The sequence below is a fragment of the Eublepharis macularius genome, chromosome 2, assembly GCF_028583425.1.
Source record: "Eublepharis macularius isolate TG4126 chromosome 2, MPM_Emac_v1.0, whole genome shotgun sequence".
In the NCBI taxonomy this organism is placed as follows: domain Eukaryota; kingdom Metazoa; phylum Chordata; class Lepidosauria; order Squamata; family Eublepharidae; genus Eublepharis; species Eublepharis macularius.
In genome coordinates, this window is record NC_072791.1 from 184227470 (window position 1) to 184245386 (window position 17917).

Sequence of the window (17917 nt, forward strand, 5' to 3'; positions counted from 1 at the left end):
TGTCACAAGCTTACTGTTTCCTGATGGTGTGAGAACAGTGTTTTGATTATTTTAGGTATCATTCTATATTGCTTTCTTTTATACAGCTTGCAGCCAAATCTTGTCAGGATCCTGGCAACATTATTGTGGTTTTTTGGTCCTTGAAATCAAGCTTTGTAAACTTTAGAAGAGGGCAAAAGTAAAGGCTTTGCCCTTAATTACTTAGTGAAACCTATTGTATGGCTACATGCAAGCAAGATACTTTCTTTATATGGTGGCAAGTATATTTTCATTTAAATTATTGTTACTATTGATAATAATATCCTAAAGAAATTTTGTATACTTCCATTGATGGCATTAAAGAACTTTCCATTATCTTTCACTATGACAAGAAAAATGGCCATTTCAGACTTTCAAATGAAAATGCAAAGTTGTTGTTGTTGTTTATTAGTTATAGTCTGCCTTTCTCACTGAGATCCAGTGAGAGGTTTATGCTTGTGCATAATCTTGTTCAGCTGAATACAACTGAGTTTAAGAGAAATGGGGGAAAGGCTTAAGGGTACTTACCTCCATGTTGGAAAATATAAAAATAAGAGAGAAATAATCAAACATGTGGAGCAATAAGGCGTGTTGCAAGTAGAAGGTATATCAATACATCTGATTCTCAACATGCCCCTCCCTATCTGTGGATTCTTAAGTCTGGAGATGAACAGACGAGACATATCTATCTACAAACCTGAGAAAAGCCCCAAGTTTGTGTTAAAAAAAAATCTTAGAGGTGGGAATAAAGAAACTCACCCCAATAACAGAAGCACCTTTTTTAAAAAAAAATGGGGTTGCTAGGCAACCACAATAGTATTGCCAGTCTTTTGCCATAGAGAGGCTACTAGGGGAGAAAAGGAAGGAAAGCTAAATCCTGCATGTTGTTTCAGGCTAGGATCTGGGAGACCCAGGTTCAAATCCCACTCTGCCCTGAAGCTCACTGAGTGATCTTGGTCTAATCACACATACACTTAGCATAACCTGCCTCACAGATTTGTTGCAAGGATTAAAAGGAGGAGAGGAGAATAATGTTAGCTGCTTTAGGTCACCGTTGGGGTTATGGAAAGGTGAGGTATAAATGAAACTAATAAAAGATAAAATTGAAAATGAAGGGAGAGGATATGGGGGCGGCCAGGAGGAGAGAGAGGGGAAGTAGTGTGAGGAAGGGGATACAGGAGGGAATTAAATGAGTCCTGCATGTCCGTGTGGTTGTCCTGCTTGTAGTAATATAATGCTGAATTTCTATGGAAGATATAAAGGCTCAGGGATCTCCATTACTCTCTGTATGTGAAAAAGAGAGATTTGACTCTCAAAAGTTTATACCTTGAAAATCTTGTTGGTTTCTAAGGTGCTACATGGTAAACCCTGTGGCTTTAATGATACATGCAAACCTGTCTACAAGATGGAGAGATGGAGAGAGCTCTCCTTTGTGTCTAGAGTTTTTAAAACTTTATCCCTCTGTCCTTCGTGATGACTCTGTCCTAAACGAAGAGCTTTCCTTCTCTCTCTTTAGTCTTCCCAACTTTATGGTTCTAAATGTGACTTACTAGCAGGGGTGGAAGAGTAAGCTGTTATCATAACTAAGCGCTAGAGTGCTTTCTGCTGAGAGCTCCACAGCTCTTATCTCAAACCAACCACCCTTCTGCCAGCTTTAATTCTTTTTTTTTTAAAATTAATTTTAATTTTAGTTGCAAACCCTAATACAATAAACATGAAATTTAATTAACATCACACTTCCAATAAACTATATACAAGAATTTGGCATCAAGTTGTAAATAAAATACATTTTCTCTTCAAATTAAGATAGATCTCAAGCATCTGTATTAAAATTATGCTTTACCATTAGCATTACACGTATTACCAAAAACAGGTGAGCAATGTATAGTAATCATGGGTTGGAATAAGACTTTTAACAGAATCATTTTTTGTCAGATGTTCTAAGACAGGTGCCAGCTATCATTCTTCAGCAGGGTTCTTGTCCATGGACTGAAAGCAGTCACAATTATTGAAACACTGGGGTGAACTCTTGAGTGGAGGTTGTTCCTCCACATCTTATTTGCCTGCTGATTTGTTTTCATTGGTATAACAGAGGGAAAGTGCTGTCCTAGAACACTTTGTTAGTTGTTGAGTTACAACTGGGGAAACATGGGTTCTGATCTTCTCTCATGGCTACTTGAGTGACCTTGGATCATCTGAAATGCCTAACGGGGCTTTTCCGCAGTGGGCTTTTTTGTCAGTTCTGGCCCCATACTGCATCAATTTCTCTCCAGAGTTCTGCATGCACTGCTGGCGCCAGGGTCTCTGGCGCCTGCGGCAACCCCCCTCCCACGTGCATGCAGCGCGCATGCAGTGCGCATGCGGCACAGACTGCACGATGACATCATTGCGCAAGCCGGGGCATTCGTCGGCAGATGGTTGGGGTGGCGAGCGGAGGCTGCTCCGCACTCCGCATACCGCCCCGGCAGCGGCTCGTGGCTGCTGTGCCCAGCTGGGGGTGTGTGGCGGCGGCAGCTGCAGGCCAGCTATGCGAGCTCCACGGCGCACGCCTCCACCCCCGACACCCCCTCCGCCTCTCCAGGGCCCTCGCACCTGAGGCCACTGCCTACCTGGCCTCTATGGGTGCGCCGGCCCTGTCTGCATGCATGGTCAAAATACCCTGATTCAGTCTCCAAACTGCTTCCCAGACTTTATTGCATTTTGCACGGTGAATGGCTGCATTAGCTGCAGAGCTGATTTTTTCCCCTCAGGTTTTCTGCAGTTTTTCCCCTGCACATACAACTCGATTTTTTCCCCTAGCAAAGTCAAACCAAGGTTTTTTTTAAATGCAGAGTGCTTTCTTCGGTGTGAGGCCTGGCCCTAGCCTTGCCTTTCTCTTTCCCCTTTATCTCCCTGCCACTTGATTCTTTTTTAAAATAACAATTTTGCAATGTTGCAACTTAGGTACATTTAAAAAATCCTTGCAAGTTTCCTCAGCCAATTAGCTGAGGAAACAGAAAACCTGCAGCGGAAACGGCATTTTTCTAGTGCAGAAAAAATAAAAAGACACCACTTTGGTTTGACTCCCTTAAGTGTAGAATCGCTTGAGTTCCAAAAAAGAGTTGATCCTTCTGGATCGAATAACCAGGAAATCTGGTATAAGCATGCATGTAGAAAACACTAGGGTTTTTAGAGTGAGCTGTAATTAATTTGTTTATACCCACCTTTCCTACTGTCAGGTGGTGGTGGTTCAAGGTGGCTTATAAATGCAGGTGTGAATCCTGACACACAAACTTTAAAACACTGTAAATTCATATTTGAAAATTGTTTCCTCCATACAGGCTTACCCCAAACTAGGAGTCTCCTATTCCCAACCAAGCATGGTTTCTGGGTTGCAGGTATAGGAAACATTCTCTATTTTCTCTTCAAGTTCCAGGCACCAGTGTGGTCTTGGGATATAGGTGGCAAAGTCAGATTTAGAAAAGCAGGTTGGCCTTTCCTTTTCGCTCTGTCTGAGGCAACAACCTCAGTGATTGATAGGACACAAAGTTGGGGGAGTGGCATTGGAAAAAGTACTTATATTCTCCATGAATTCCTCAGCCCATTTTCTGCCCCCACGACTCCGTCACTAGCCAACCTTAGCTAAATAAAATTCCTTCCCAATCCCAAATATGGCAATTAGTTTACCCTATCCATGGACTACAGTAGATAATGTGAAATTAACCTGCTCCCTGACAGGCTAACAAACTGATTAGTATCACCCATTTGTAATTACTACCCAGAAAAAGTAGACCACATCTTAAGAGCCACTGTGCAGCTTGTGCAGAGGGAAAATGATACACCTTAAAAGATTAAAAAACAGCAAGTAAGTGAGCAATTAAGTGAGTAACCTGTGGAGAGGGCACAGCTGACAGCGAATAATGCAATTAGCACCCTTTCACTATTAGCAAAGCATATACACCCTTTGGAAATTTAACGCCACATAACCAGCAAAGCCCGGGGACGGGGGGGGGGGGGGATAGGACCAAGACATGTATTATACAAAGTCCGTAATTATGCCATGAACATGTTAAAGAATATTATTAAGTAACACAGACAAGCAGTTGAAATTTAAGCAACGTTGCTAATACAATTCTAGTTCTTTCCCCTTAAGAATATATTCTATGCATTACACATGAACAATGGGGATGGATCCTAACTGTCATGGAAAAGGCTTTCCCGCCTGTGCCTTCAGATTACAGCTGCCTGAGCTTCTTCAAAAGCCACTCCTGAAGATCTAGGAAATCTCTAGAATAGCGCAAGGTATGGTACAAGGATGCTGTAGTGTGAAGGGGGAATTGGTAGAAATCAGAACACCTACACACACAAACACGTGCATGTGCCCTGAACTCATGCTGTTGCCCCTTGGATTCAAACAACTGTATCCTTGGGAATCGCCAAAAACAATATTGCTACTGGCTCTCAACATTTCTGCATGCCACTGTTAACTTCACAGTACAGTGAGCAAAATTCGTCTTTCAAAAAGAAAATTTACTGTTTGACTTTTGTTTCTTTTTTTTGAATTTAGGGTTTTTAATGTCCCTTGTCCTACTTGTGCAGTTAGCCCTCCCCAGTCCCCATATGGTTGCACAATCCACATGCAGACATAACCGTGACCTCACACCGTGACTGAAGAAGTGAGCTGTGACTCACAAAAGCTCATACCGTACCACAAATTTTGTTAGTCTTATAGATGCTACTGGACTCTTGTTCTTTTCTGCTGCTACAGACAGACTAACATGGCTACCCATCTTGATCTATCACCATAGACATCACTGTAGCGTCTTGTGAAGGGAGCCATAGTGTAAAAGCAGTGCTGCTGAACGATGAAGCTGTTTACAGCAGTTCAGTAGAAATGTTTCCTAAGAGGTACTAGGCCACAGTTCTAGGCCAGGCAAACATTACCCCATCCGGTACCCAAGTGAGTGAGGTAACATTTTTCTCTAACAAGTAACGAATGATACATTTAGTTTCATTTTTGTTTCTGCAGAAACACTTGAAACCCTTAGAAGGTCTTCTAATAAGAGCTAGAGGAGGGCAAAACACACAGAGGTTTTATGGATGAAAGGGTTCACATATCTCCGGATACAGCTTTGCTCCTTGAAGAGCAGTTTTACCATTTTAAAAAATAGCCCATGTTCTTTTTTGTATGATTTCTAGTAGAGGTTCAACTTGAAATCTTTCCTGCTATAAATTCCATCACGTCATGCAGAAACTTCAGACAAACTAATCAGTGCTGCTGCTATTTGCACATTCTAAAGAGAGGTACCTTCTGTACCAGAAACATCCAATTGCAGTACTTCTCCTTATTCTTTTGAAGGATCCTTGACATTTAAATCCTTTGGTATCTTTAGCCACAGGCTCTGTAGATTTGAAGTGTTCTATAAATGGTACATAAGATTAAATGCTATCAAGGTAGTTTATTTTTAAATGAAAGATTCTGTGTATGTTTCACTTATTGGGAGTGAGCTCTGTGCGTGTTTGGAAGAAGTTGTTCTTAGGAATGGTATCTTATAGATTTCACTACTTTATTTTGGCAGTTTATAGTGTCATACCCACAAAACAAATATTGGCCTTCCACACAATCTTGAAATGTACAAGCTCTTTATTAAACATATGCAAAGGTACACATATTTGGGGGGGATTCTAATAAACCTGGTAAATATTCAAAGCTAGATTCACTTGTGAGATCCTGCAAAACACAAGCACAAAATGCTCACAAGAACAATTTTTCCTAAGTTCTTCCCGCCCCACAGTTGTTTTGGACCCAGAAAAGACTGATTTCTGGAACATGGATAAAAGACCACATTGGGTGTTGGGGGCAAGCATGCAGTGAGGGGAAAGAATCTGGTGAAATCTCCCTTCCTGGCTCTTCTACCAGTGGCACTTCCACTGGTGCAAGAGGTTCTACTGCTATAAAAGTTAGAGAGGAGCAGTTTCACCACCCCTCTCTCCTCACAAAGGCACCCTTGCTGCGTGGTTTTTTTTTTGCCCATGTGGGTCCCTCAGCCACAGGCATCAACTTTTCACTGGTCAAAAGAGACTGTTGGGAAGGATTAAAATGTGTGAACATCTTCCACTTATAACCCACTGCATGCTACTTAGGAACAGTCACGTTACCAGCATCCGTAACCAGACAAATTTTTTTACCTGGATTTCCATTGGAAACTGTGTGGAATCTGTGTATCACCACAAGATATCCAGTTTTCCATGATTAACAGCAATAGAGGTCTCAATTGTTTGTACATGCAGCAAAATGCACACATGAGTGCTTGTCACACCATGTGTCTGATTGAGCTTTGACTCACAAAAACTTATGGCATGGAAAATTTTGCTGGACTTTAAGGTATACTGGACTCAAATTTTGTTTTGCCACACTTGGCATTCTACTGCAGTTTTCAACTCAGAAGTTATTTCTTCCCAAACACAATCCTGTGTGAAGCAGCCCTTAAAGTTTCAGACATCTGTGGAACCTGAAGCTTCACCAGATGTCATAGAATAGCCATTAAGATGCCAGAGAATATGAAGATGTCTTAGAAAACTCTACAATTAAATTGAAGGTGGAAGTAACTCTGTAGCACCCTTTTTACTGACTGATTGTGAAGTTTCATTGAACTTTTTCAGCTTTGGAATAAATGCACTGTTGTTCATTGAGGGAAGCAGGTAAAACAAGCCATTGTTAACAGCTCCTCAGCAGCCTAGTGAAGCTTTGAAGTAGTAGTTGAATCATTCCTTTGAGAGAGAGAGAAAAATTTGGCACTGGAAATCGTGTATAGAGCTAAATTAAAGAGAATAGTACATTATCCTCTTGATACCTGCTGCTTTCCCCCTCACTCTCTCACCTCTGCCCACCATGACAGTTCTTCAAATGACCGCTGTAGTATTTCAGTAAAAAAAGTGGTTATGCCGTGATTTGCTCTTGATCGGTTTATTCTCAGTTGTGCAGTTTGTCACCTTAATAACGCAAGGTTCCCTGTTAAAAAGAATAAACCACAATATTGATTGAGTAGTGGGGTTGATTTGCAGTCCATGTAGCATAAGGCTGGATTGCTTTTATAGCTGGGTATTTTGAGTGTGGTTTATGATTTTTTTTAAGATGCAGTTTTTGTATGCTTTTTGAGTCACCGATTGCAATTTTAAGCTTGCTATTAAGCGGGAAGTCTTCTTTGTTCATTGTACATACAGAATGGTCTTTCTCTGAGAAGTTGAATGGAGGCAGCCCTGTCACTTCAATTTGCAGTATGTCTCAAAATGGCAGATTTTCTAATATAAAGGTTCATGGGCATTATTATAAATTTTTCCCTTTATTTTTATCCTAGAAGTGGAAAATTAAATAACCATTTAGAAGCTGCTATACATGAGGCCATGAGTGAACTCGACAAGATGTCTGGGAATGTAAGTGTTCGCTGCATAATATTTAAGATGTTAACAACAACCTGCTGTTTCATAGTTTTACAAGTGACATGAAATTGTAAAATAAAAAAATAGTTATACTTTGGGGTGGGGTGTGTGTGTGTGAGGGGGATATATCTTAATACTGATACACATACAATATTCCTAGTCCCTTCAACATCCTAAGGTGGCCCATTCAGGATGGAACACTGTTTTCTAGCTTGTATGCAAATTGCTTGTAGAGATCGGGTCACAACTTCCCATTTTCCACAGTTACATTCATTCTTTTCCAATTCATCTTGTATTAACAAATTAACAATATGTAGACCTTTGTAACAAATATATTTTACTGCTTTTCATGCTATCTCAAATGTTCTTATAAATTTTTTAAGCTTAGGACAAATAATATTTCATTTTAAATTGTTTTTAAAAATTCCAGCATGCAAATTAACAAATAGCTGGTTCATGATATGTTCCATTTAAAAATCTATTGAACAATGATCTTGATGGCCCTCTTTTCTTTTCCCTCCACTCCAACTCTTCTCACATTGAATTTTAACATGATTGCTGCGAACTTGTTTCAGATGTTACATACATAGTACACAATTCTCCTTTTTCCTCCTTTATTTTTATTGGACTACTGCCAAATAATATTAGTTATTTAGTTATAAATGTCTTGTATTTGTTAAAAACAACATAACTTATTAAGTCACAAATCAATATTTATAATTCTCAATGTGCCCAAACCTGTGGATACTTAAATCCAGAGACTGGAGCCATGATAGACAAGACAGATCTTTCTACAAACCTGAAAAATACCCCAGTTTTGCAGAAGAATCTGAAATCTTTTAAAAAAAAATCAGAGATTAACATGCATACCCCAATAATAGACCTATAGCTTTAAGAAATGAATGCCCTCTAAGGCCATTGCTAAGTAACCACAATAGTATTGCCAGCCTTCAAGCCTTGGTTTCTGTTAATGAAAGGCAAGGGGAGAGACCAAGGCCTTTTCCAGGGATGTTTTGGCCTTTAAGGGAGGACTCATCAGGGCCAGGCAACCACCAGGTGACCTGCTACTACCAGACTTGTAGGACTCACACAGGCCCACTGTCTGCTACTTTTCAACAGCAGCCACTTTTCAACAGCAGCTGGGACTGTCAGACTAGGATGTGGAAGATACAGGTTCATATCCCCTCTCTGAACTCAGTCATGGAAGCTCACTGAGTGACCTTGGATAGTCACACTTCCTCAGCCTAACCTATTTCATTTTATTCATAAGAATAAAATAGAAGAGAGGAGAATGATTAAAGCTGCCTTGGGTCACAATTGTGGAAAAAGTCAGGGTGTAAATGAAATAAATACATAATAAATATAGATGAATATGGAAAGCAGATAAAAGATGAGTGAGTGGGGGAAAGAGATGGAAGTAGAGAAAGTTGAGGATATGGGGGCTTGCAAAAGAGGGGGAAAGGATCCAGTGCAGGAAGGGGGATATGGAGAAATGAAATGCCCCCTTCAAGTCCCTGCAGGTTCTCCACTGTGAAAATGGCTCTGCCCTGGCTGTCATCACACACCTGGACCCTGCTCAGCCAGTGCTTATGCAACTAGGCCCACCATGGCAACTGGCATCATGCAACTCAGCCATCGTTTTTCAGGGAAGAGCCTTCCATGGGGCAGGAAGGAGGGAAAGCTGAAGACAGAAGGGTAGATAAAAGTAAGTTGGCTGGTGGTTGGGAAGGAGGCAAGGAAGAAGAAAAAGGAGAGAAGTTATGGGGGCTTTCAGGAAAGGGAAAAAGGAAATAGTGGGGGAGGGAGAAATGAGGTGGCCTGTGCAAGTCCTTGCTGGTCCCCCACTTCTTAGTACATCTAATAGTTAGTGTGGCCCCATCTGCAGATACTTAAATCCATGGACTGGGGCCATGTAGACAGAATGGAGCTTTTTCAGATTTGTGGGAACCCCCAGGCTTGAAGAAAAATTTGAAAGCTGGGAAGGAAGGGGGGGTTAAATCCCCTAAAACAGAGCCTCGTGGTGGAAGCAACAATGCTACAGGTGAGAATGGAAAGGAGGTGGGTGGGCACAGATGTAAGTGCAATGCAGCTGGGAGGGGGCAGGAGGAAGAGCCACTACAGTCCCTGCCCCCCACCACTTGAGGCAGCAGGGAAGGAGGTGCTGCTATGAAAGGCAGGCTGTGGTAGCTGAGCAGGCTGGTCAGCAAATGGCCACCCTGACAAGCAAGAGGGGAGGATTGGCGGTCAAACAGAGTGTCAGGGAGGGCAACAGGAGGACTGTCAGTGATGAGAAACATGGATGAGAAACATAAGTGGCCCTTATCTGAGGACACTTAAATCTGGAGACTGGAGCCATGAATAGATAAGATACTTCTTCCTGCCTACCTGAAAAATGCACCAGGTTTGCAGAAAAATCTGAAAGCCAACAAATATTCATTGGGGGGGGTGGATTAAAAACCCCAAATGATAAATGGAGCATCTGTAGCTTTAACCAGAAGCCCTCAATGGCTGTTTCTAGGTATCAATAATAGTTCAGCCATTATTTCGTGCCTGGTTTCTGTCAGTAAAAGGAAAGGGGAAGGGTCAGGGCCCTTTCTAGAGCTGTTTTGACCTTTGAAGGAGAACCCATTGGGGCAAGGTCCAGAAGCAATCACCAGGTGACTTCTTACCACCTGACTCACCCAGGTCTGATGGCTTTTTACTGTTCAACGGAGCTCCCCCCCCCAACAGTGTGGTGTTGTGGTTAGGATTTCAGAGTAGGATGTGGGAGGCCCAGGCTTGAATTACAAGCCACTGGATGACTTTGATCCAGTCACACACACTTAGCCAACCTTCCTCTAAGGGTTGTTGTGAGGATAATATGGAGGCAAGAAGCATGATGTAAGCTGCATTGGTTCCCCACTGTGGAGAAACACAGTATATAAGTGAAGTAAATTTGTAAATATAGATGAAGACGGGGGTCAGATAAAAAGTAAGTTGTTTAATGAGTTTGAAGGAGAGAAGCACATAGGGAATGGTGAGCATATGGGGGCTGCCAGGACAGAAAGAGGAAATAGTGTGGGGAAAGGGTTAGAGAGGAAAGTGAAGTAGCCCACACAAGTCCTAGCCGATTCCCCATCGTGCAACAGGGCCTGACTCAGCTGGCACTATGGAACTGGGCCATAGGAGAGAGGCTGCTGGGGTGGAAGGGAGAAAGGTGAAAACGGGGACAGACAAAGGCGAGTAGGAAAGAGAAAAGGAAGCAGGAAAAGGGGAGAGGTTATGGAATGCAGGGAAGGGAAATAGGACATGATGTGGGAGGGGAACATGAGATGCCCCTCACAAGTCCTTGCTGATCCCCCACTTGTACATATATAATTCTCAATGTTGCCCCATCTGTGGATTCTTAAATCTGGAGACTGGAGCCATGAGCAGCTAAGAGCCAAGCTACAAGTGACGCCTGACCCAGGTTGGACACTTGTCAGCTTCCCTCAAGTTTTGATGGGAAATGTAGGCGTCCTGGTTTTACATCTTGGCTCTCAATTACAGCTGCAAGACCAGGATGTCTACATTTCCCATCAAAACTTGAGGGAAGCTGACAAGTGTCCAACCTGTGTCAGGCGTCACTTGTAGCTTGGCTCTAAGACAGTTCTTTCTACAAACTTGAGAAAAGCCCTACATTTGTAGAAAAATCTGAACTCTAAACAAAATACATTGGGTACTTTAAGACCACCACCTCACCCCTCAAAAATAAAAGCAGTGCCTCTAATTTTTTTTAAAAGGATGCCCTCTGTGGCTGTTGTGGGGTTTGCTAGGCATCCACAACAGTAGTGCAAGCCTTCAAACCTTGGTAAATTTTCAATAAGAGTGGGGGGCATGGCACTTTTTAGAGCTATTTTGGTTTCCCAGTCCACTATTGCTCTGCTCACTCCTGCTTTGAAGGCAGGACTCATCAAAGCCAGGCAAAGCAGCAAAACTTGCAACCATGCAATTTGTACAACTCACCCAAGTGCAGCACTGGACACAACTTGATGCCACACAACGTTCTGGACTCAGCAGCAGCCACCACACAACTCACCTGAGCAAGTTGCTGCTGCCCAACTTTTACAACTTAGCCAGATCTTTACCAAGGAGAGGCTGTCCTGGGGGAGGGAAGGAAGGAAAGCTGAGAGCCCTGTGGTATAGTAGTTAGAATGTTGGACTACTGTCTGGAAGATCCAAGTTCAAATCCCTGCTCTGCTGTGGAAACTTGCTAGGTGACCTTAGGCCAGTCACTCTTTCAGCCTAATCTACCTCACAAAGTTGTTGTGAGGATAAAATAGAGAAGAGGAGAGTGATTTAAGTTGCTTTGGATCCCCATTGGGGAGAAAGGTGGAGTACAAATGAACTAAATAAATAGTAAAGAAAGCCGAAGACATGGGGGGGGGGGGTGGAGAGATAACAAGAAAGGATGGTATACAAGAAAGGATACTTGTTGAGTGGGAAGGAGAGAAGGAAGCAGGGAATGGGGATATAGGGGCTTAATAGGGGGAGAGAAAGAGAAATAGCATGGGAAAGGGAATACAGGGGAAAATGAAGTGACTCCCCACAAGTCCTTGCAGGTTCCCTACATGTGCACGCACCTGTGCATGAGATGAAAGAGGGAAACAGCAAAAACTTCCCATATTCTACCCTTTCACCAAAGAAGTGCTGTCAAGTTGAGGGTGAGCTGGGGCCTCACAACAGCTGTCTTCCATCGTACCTCGTTGCCCTAGGGTATCCCCTAGGCCTCATATGTGGAAGGGCAGGGTGGGGTTCCATCACCCCTTGTTCCCTGTAGCTCCTTCCTGGAGGTGCTTTTGCACCCAATTTTTTGCATATTTATAGTGGGTGCCTCTTTTCTTTGGAGGACTATGCTTAACAGAGCAGATCCTAGCTCCTCTCCTCCCTGGCCATAGTTCTAGAGCCCCTTTTATCCTCCCCGTTCCTAGCCTCACCTTCCTGTGCCTGCCCTCAGGAAGCTTGCCAACACCTGGGCTACTGGCTGGAGCACCACCTGGGGAAAATCTTGTCCCTGCACCCTCCAGCCCACTCTCAGTGGTTGGAGGGCTCCTGCATGTCAGGCTCAGTGCCTCAGGACTCTCCCCTGGCCTTACCTCCTTTCCTTTCTCCGATGTGTGAGCTCATGTGGGGGTTATGCGCCACCCTCCACTGGGCCTTGGTGAAGCCTCCGAGAGCCAGGCTAAGTGGGCAGGGTTGGCACCAAGTGCCCCTTCTGTAAGTAAAAGGGAGCATAGGGGTAAATGTTAGACAAGGGGAATTTTGAAGATTTATGAGCCTTTGTTGCCTCTTGAGTACATTGCCCAGCAGCTACTCAGACTGTTTGTGCAGGAAGCTAAGGAACAACAGAGGCTCCAGATAAATAGCTATAACATCTTGCTAAGTTAGTTTTTCTTTTTCTATGCTTTTGAACTGCAGAGACTTGCACTGGATGTAATTTTAATTGCTTACTTAATTATATTACTTTAAAAAGAGATTATTTTTCCTGTCACAACTGAGTATACCCATTCCAGAACCCAGGAAAGGTGATAGGCGGTCTTGCCAGGGTATATTAGGATTTCAGGGGTTCCTCTGACTTCCAGGCTCAGGTAGTTAGAAGGAGCAACACTAACAAGACTTCCTTTCCTCACCCTTCGCAGAGCTTAGGCACTGTCAGGGGGGCAAAGGAATGCAGAGAGAGTGTCCAGCAGAGGGGCTCATGCATCATAAGCGGAGTTGAGCATCCTCTCTGAAACTAAGAGCAGCCATCTTGTTTCAAAGATCACCAGAATGCAACTTCCATAGTTAAGGTGGCCTTATTCCAGTTTCCATAAACAGATTATGGAACTGCGTGTGTCTATAAACAATTGCAAACTGGAAAAAAACCCAACAGGTATGCATAATTGTACCATAAGAGCTAAGTAACCGCACTTCATTATCTTGATACATTTTTGTCTGCCACTGTTTTTTATGTAATAATTATTTTTGTTTCTCTAAAATGCCAGTTAAGGTTTAAACAACAGCTATCTCTGGAAAGCTAGTACAACTGAATGGTTGAGAGTAGGAGTTTCCACTTCCAGTTGCCCCTCAGCCACAAGCTCACTAGGAAGCCTTAGGCATGCCATTGTCTCTCTGTCTTGATAGTGGCTTGTCTCTTTTCTCCACGGTCAGCAACAGAGGTGGCTCTTGGGTAGAGCTTATCCACATGTCAGCCTTTGGTGTGTGGCGTCCTGCAAGGGGCAATACTCTCCTCCTTGCTATTCAACCTGTATATGTGCCCCCCTTGCCCAGCTGGTGTGAAGTTTTGGACTGCGTTGTCACCAATATGCGGATGACACCCAATTGTATCTGTTGATGGGCGGCCAGCCTGACTCTGCCCTTGATGTCCTAATGAGAGCCTTGGAGGCTGTGGCTGGATGGATAAAGCAGAGCTGGCTGAAGCTGAACTCAGTAAAGATGGAGGCCCTGTACTTGGGCCGGGGATTGCCAGATCTGGGAATCCGGCTCCTGACTATTGATGGGGCACCATTAGTGCCTGTCTCATCGGTCTGGAGTCTTGGAGTGATACTGGATTCCTCCTTATTGATGGAGGGCCAGATCACGGCAGTTGCCCAATCTGCATTTTTCCATCTTCAACAGGCCAGGTAGCTTGCGCCCTATCTGTTGACCCACAACCCATGCAACGGTCACCTCCAGAATAGGGTATTGTAACTTGCTCTGCACAGGGCTTCCCTTGGGCTTAACCCAGAAATTACAGTGGGTCCAGAACACTGCTGCACGTGTCCTGATGGGCACACCATACAGGGCACATATTACTCTCATCTTGCAGCAGCTGCACTGGCTCCCCATGGAGTTCCAGATTAGGTTCAAGGTTTTGGTTTTAACCTTTAAAGCCCTAAGTGGACTGGGACCAGCATACCTGCGGGACCATCTCTTCCCATGTGTACCCTGGAGAGCATTAAGATCTGCAAATAAGAACTTACTGGTGGTCCCCAGCCCCAGGGAGGCCCGGCAGGCTTTTTCAGTCCTGGCCCCAACCTGGTGGAACTCTTGTCAGAGGACACCTGGGCCCGCCAAGACCTTATGTCCTTTCAGCAGGCCTGTAAGATGGAGTTGTTCCACCAGGCATATGGTTGAAGCCAGTCTTTGACTTTCTGATTGCTTAGGTGCCTTCCTACTGGTCTCCCGCCAGGGGGGCGACAAAGTCATCTGCCCCCCATAAGTGCTGTCACCAGAATATGATCAAACTATGGCCCCCACCCACTCCTCTTGGTTTTTTATGTTCAGATTGGGTAAATTGGAGGGGGCCGCCATTTGATATGCTCTTATTTATATATGTTTATATATTTTAAATGCTCATTGAGCATTTTATTGTATCCCACCCTGAGCCTGTTTGCGGGGAGGGAGGGCTAAAAATCAAATAAATAAATAAAATAATGTGAGAATGATGATACACTTCATAATATGTAGCTGTTATAAGGATTACTGAGGTAATATATGTGAAATGCTTTGAACAAAAACGTTTTGTGGATATCAAGTATTATTTTCTGTGAACCTTGTCTACTTTTCATTGTTATTATTAACCCCCATTGTTACCTTCCTGTTTTTCAGGTACACCAAATTCCACAGGGAGACAGACAGCTGAAGCCTCCAAAACCGAAGAGGAGGAAAATCTCTAGATAACATTGAATGTCTTTGTTACTGGCCCAGTACTTATTAAAAACATGCACACATACATATATATATATATATATTGATAATATCAGGATGGATAGAGTTCATCACCACAGGGTGCTAAACAAAACAGTGGTACAGTATTCTCGCTGGTAAAGAGGGAGAAATCAAACCAGATCCTCAGACAATTACAATGTGTCCATAGAACCTTTTTTTCTATAATACTGCAATTGTGATTATAAAAAAAATAGTCCAAATGTTTCTGCGAAATTTTCATTGTGTATATAGATAAAACAGAATTTCATGGTGATATCTGAAATGTAAATAATGTACAATATTGTCATGTACAAGCGTACCTAATGCACACTTTATCTTTTATTGTACAAAAAAAGTGTACAAAATTCTTTGGTTTCTATTGAGTACACATACAAGAGACTACCAGTGTAAAGTGATAAATAAAAATACAGCCTAAATGCTTTTATATAATAATGTAAAAGATGCTGTTTTTGTATTTAACAGCAGTGAAAAGGCATGATTATGTAATACCTTAATTATGACATAACACTTCTCGCCACTGAGTGTTCATTTATAGTGTCTGTTTGGAATGAACCTTGCCTGGAAGTACTGTACTCCATTTCAGGTCTCTGTAGGAGAGTGCAACCTTGCAGATTCCTAAAGGGATGTGGGATTGCAGGTCTAACTAAGAAGTCAAATGCTGCAACTACTAGTTGCATTTTTTTTATTTGACTGCGTTTTAAAGTAGAATACTGTAGATTTTTTAATTAAATAATATTTAGATAGAATATTTTTAGTCAGCAGCTGCTTTAACAGAGTTTCATAGCCACCTGCTTTAAAATCGTATTAGAACAAAATCAATTTTGAAATCCTTCAGATCCTAAATTGGCAAGCCCAATTTGTTGACGCTGAGAACATAGTCCTTTGTAATGTACAATAGCAATAGCACAGTCTGAAAAAACGTTCCCATTGCTAATGTTATAACCATCAGGCCTTACAGTACAACAAAAAGGTGTTCTAAAACTAAGGAAGGAGGTTCAGGGACCAGTTGTGCTTGCCTATTTTTAACTGAATTCAGTGGTATTATATCAGCATAAGTGGTCACTGAGTCGCCTTACCTGCCAATACTGACACCTGTCATACAGTATTAATAAACTAGGTGGCTTACAAAACTACTAGCGGCAGTGGCCAGGATCCAAAGAATTGCACAACCAGTTCTGTCTACCAAGAACCTCCTCCTTCCCCTCAAAATGATGCAACAAAATACTTTTGAAACTGAAGGGACTTCCAAAAACGGTTTCCACTATGGAGTGGGATCTCTGGTAAAAAGGGGGAAAAAATCCCAACAAGCTAATGTAGTTCTTTGGATCCAGCCAGTGATGTTATCAGTATTATGTAACATATCAGATTTATTTTATTTAATAAGAATTATTTATACCATTAACAGATTCTGATATATATAAATATATATAAATATATATATATATTAATGTGGCAGAAATGTGCAGGTTGAATCTATTAACCAGATTATTTATGTTATGTTAAGTTGAAAGAAATGTGAAACGTATGTTAGAAAGATGATCATACACTACAGATACACAAAACTAAAGCTGTGAGCTATTCTCTAAATACCAATACCTTTAAAAGAAAGTGTAGCGCAATGTTATTTTCAGTGTTGGTGCTGTTTATGGTGGCAATGGCCCTCCCCTTCTTCCAGGCGTCCCAAAACATAATATCAGTTCACCATGCCTGGTTCCAAGATGGAGTCCTTAGGACCACCTACTACCTCTTCATCTGGGAGCCACCATTTTATCCTGAAGCATCATTCCTTATAATGGCCTAGTTACCTCTTCTAGCAAAGACTGCTGGTAATCAGCATCATCTGAAGCTGATAATAATGCCAGTAAACTAATAACCAAAATGTAGTGCTTATATACAAGGAATACAGTTTCCCTGCCCAGTTCATTGTCTCAGGACCCAAAGTTCCACTTAAAAACAAAAAATAAAAAAAACCCACCCCTACCCCGCCCCTTGTGAGATGAGCACCAATAGTCCCAGAGGATAAGAGATCTGAAGGAATGGCATTCCTGCAATCTGGTCTTCTGTGCCAATGCACTTAGCACTATCACTGGACTGCATATAAGTTGCTCTTCTCTCATGTGGTCAGGTCTTTTTTTTTTCCCACACCCCAACCTGATGGAATGCAATTAGCTACACTACACTACAGTGGCCTGGAGACAGAACCCTTCCTTCTACAGGGTAGGTTCATTTTGTCCTTTTGTGTAATGGCAGGGTATCTTGCCACAGTCCTACATGAAAACTCATGTGAAGTGATCTTTTGTGTAGTTTAGTTAGCACTCTTTTTTTTGTTACAAGTTGATGTGTTTGTTACGTTTAAAGAGTTAATGTTGTCCATTTTTCGTACCAGCCTGCTTTCTGCTTTGTCTAAACAGATGTTTCTATTCATGAATACTCATGCGTGTGTGTGCGTGTGTGGGTGGATGTGTGTTTATATTCAGTTTTTTTAAGTTTGCTCTTTTTTTGTCCCTAAAACTGAATTTGTATTGACCAATCCTTCTTTTGACATTTTAACTAATTAGGTTTGTAACTTTTCTCACCAATGTATACTTTACATTAGTAGACTATGTAAAGTATTTCTGTGCACTTGATTTCATTGGTTAATATTGGCATTGATGTGGGTGCTAGGAGTAGTTTTGCTTCAGTCCATACAGATTTTTTTTCCTCCTCTTTAGAGTTTTTATGGTTTTATGTAAGCAGTTAATGTAAATATTGT

At 42.2% G+C, this 17917-nt stretch overlaps 1 protein-coding gene across 3 annotated transcripts in view; it reads left to right on the forward strand.

The window, feature by feature from the left end:
• The window catches only part of MBD5 (methyl-CpG binding domain protein 5), a 198807-nt gene extending 181266 nt beyond the window's left edge, over positions 1-17541 (forward strand). For 2 of the 3 annotated variants that reach the window (XM_054971421.1, XM_054971422.1), the window contains exons 12-13: positions 7356-7431; positions 15046-17541. In XM_054971421.1, the coding sequence (XP_054827396.1) occupies positions 7356-7431; positions 15046-15117 (148 nt within the window). In that variant the 3' untranslated portion in view covers positions 15118-17541. Of the gene's footprint in view, positions 1-7355; positions 7432-15045 lie in introns of those variants that run through there. The other variant, XM_054971423.1, reaches the window with a different exon arrangement.
• The last annotated feature ends 376 nt before the right edge of the window (positions 17542-17917 follow it).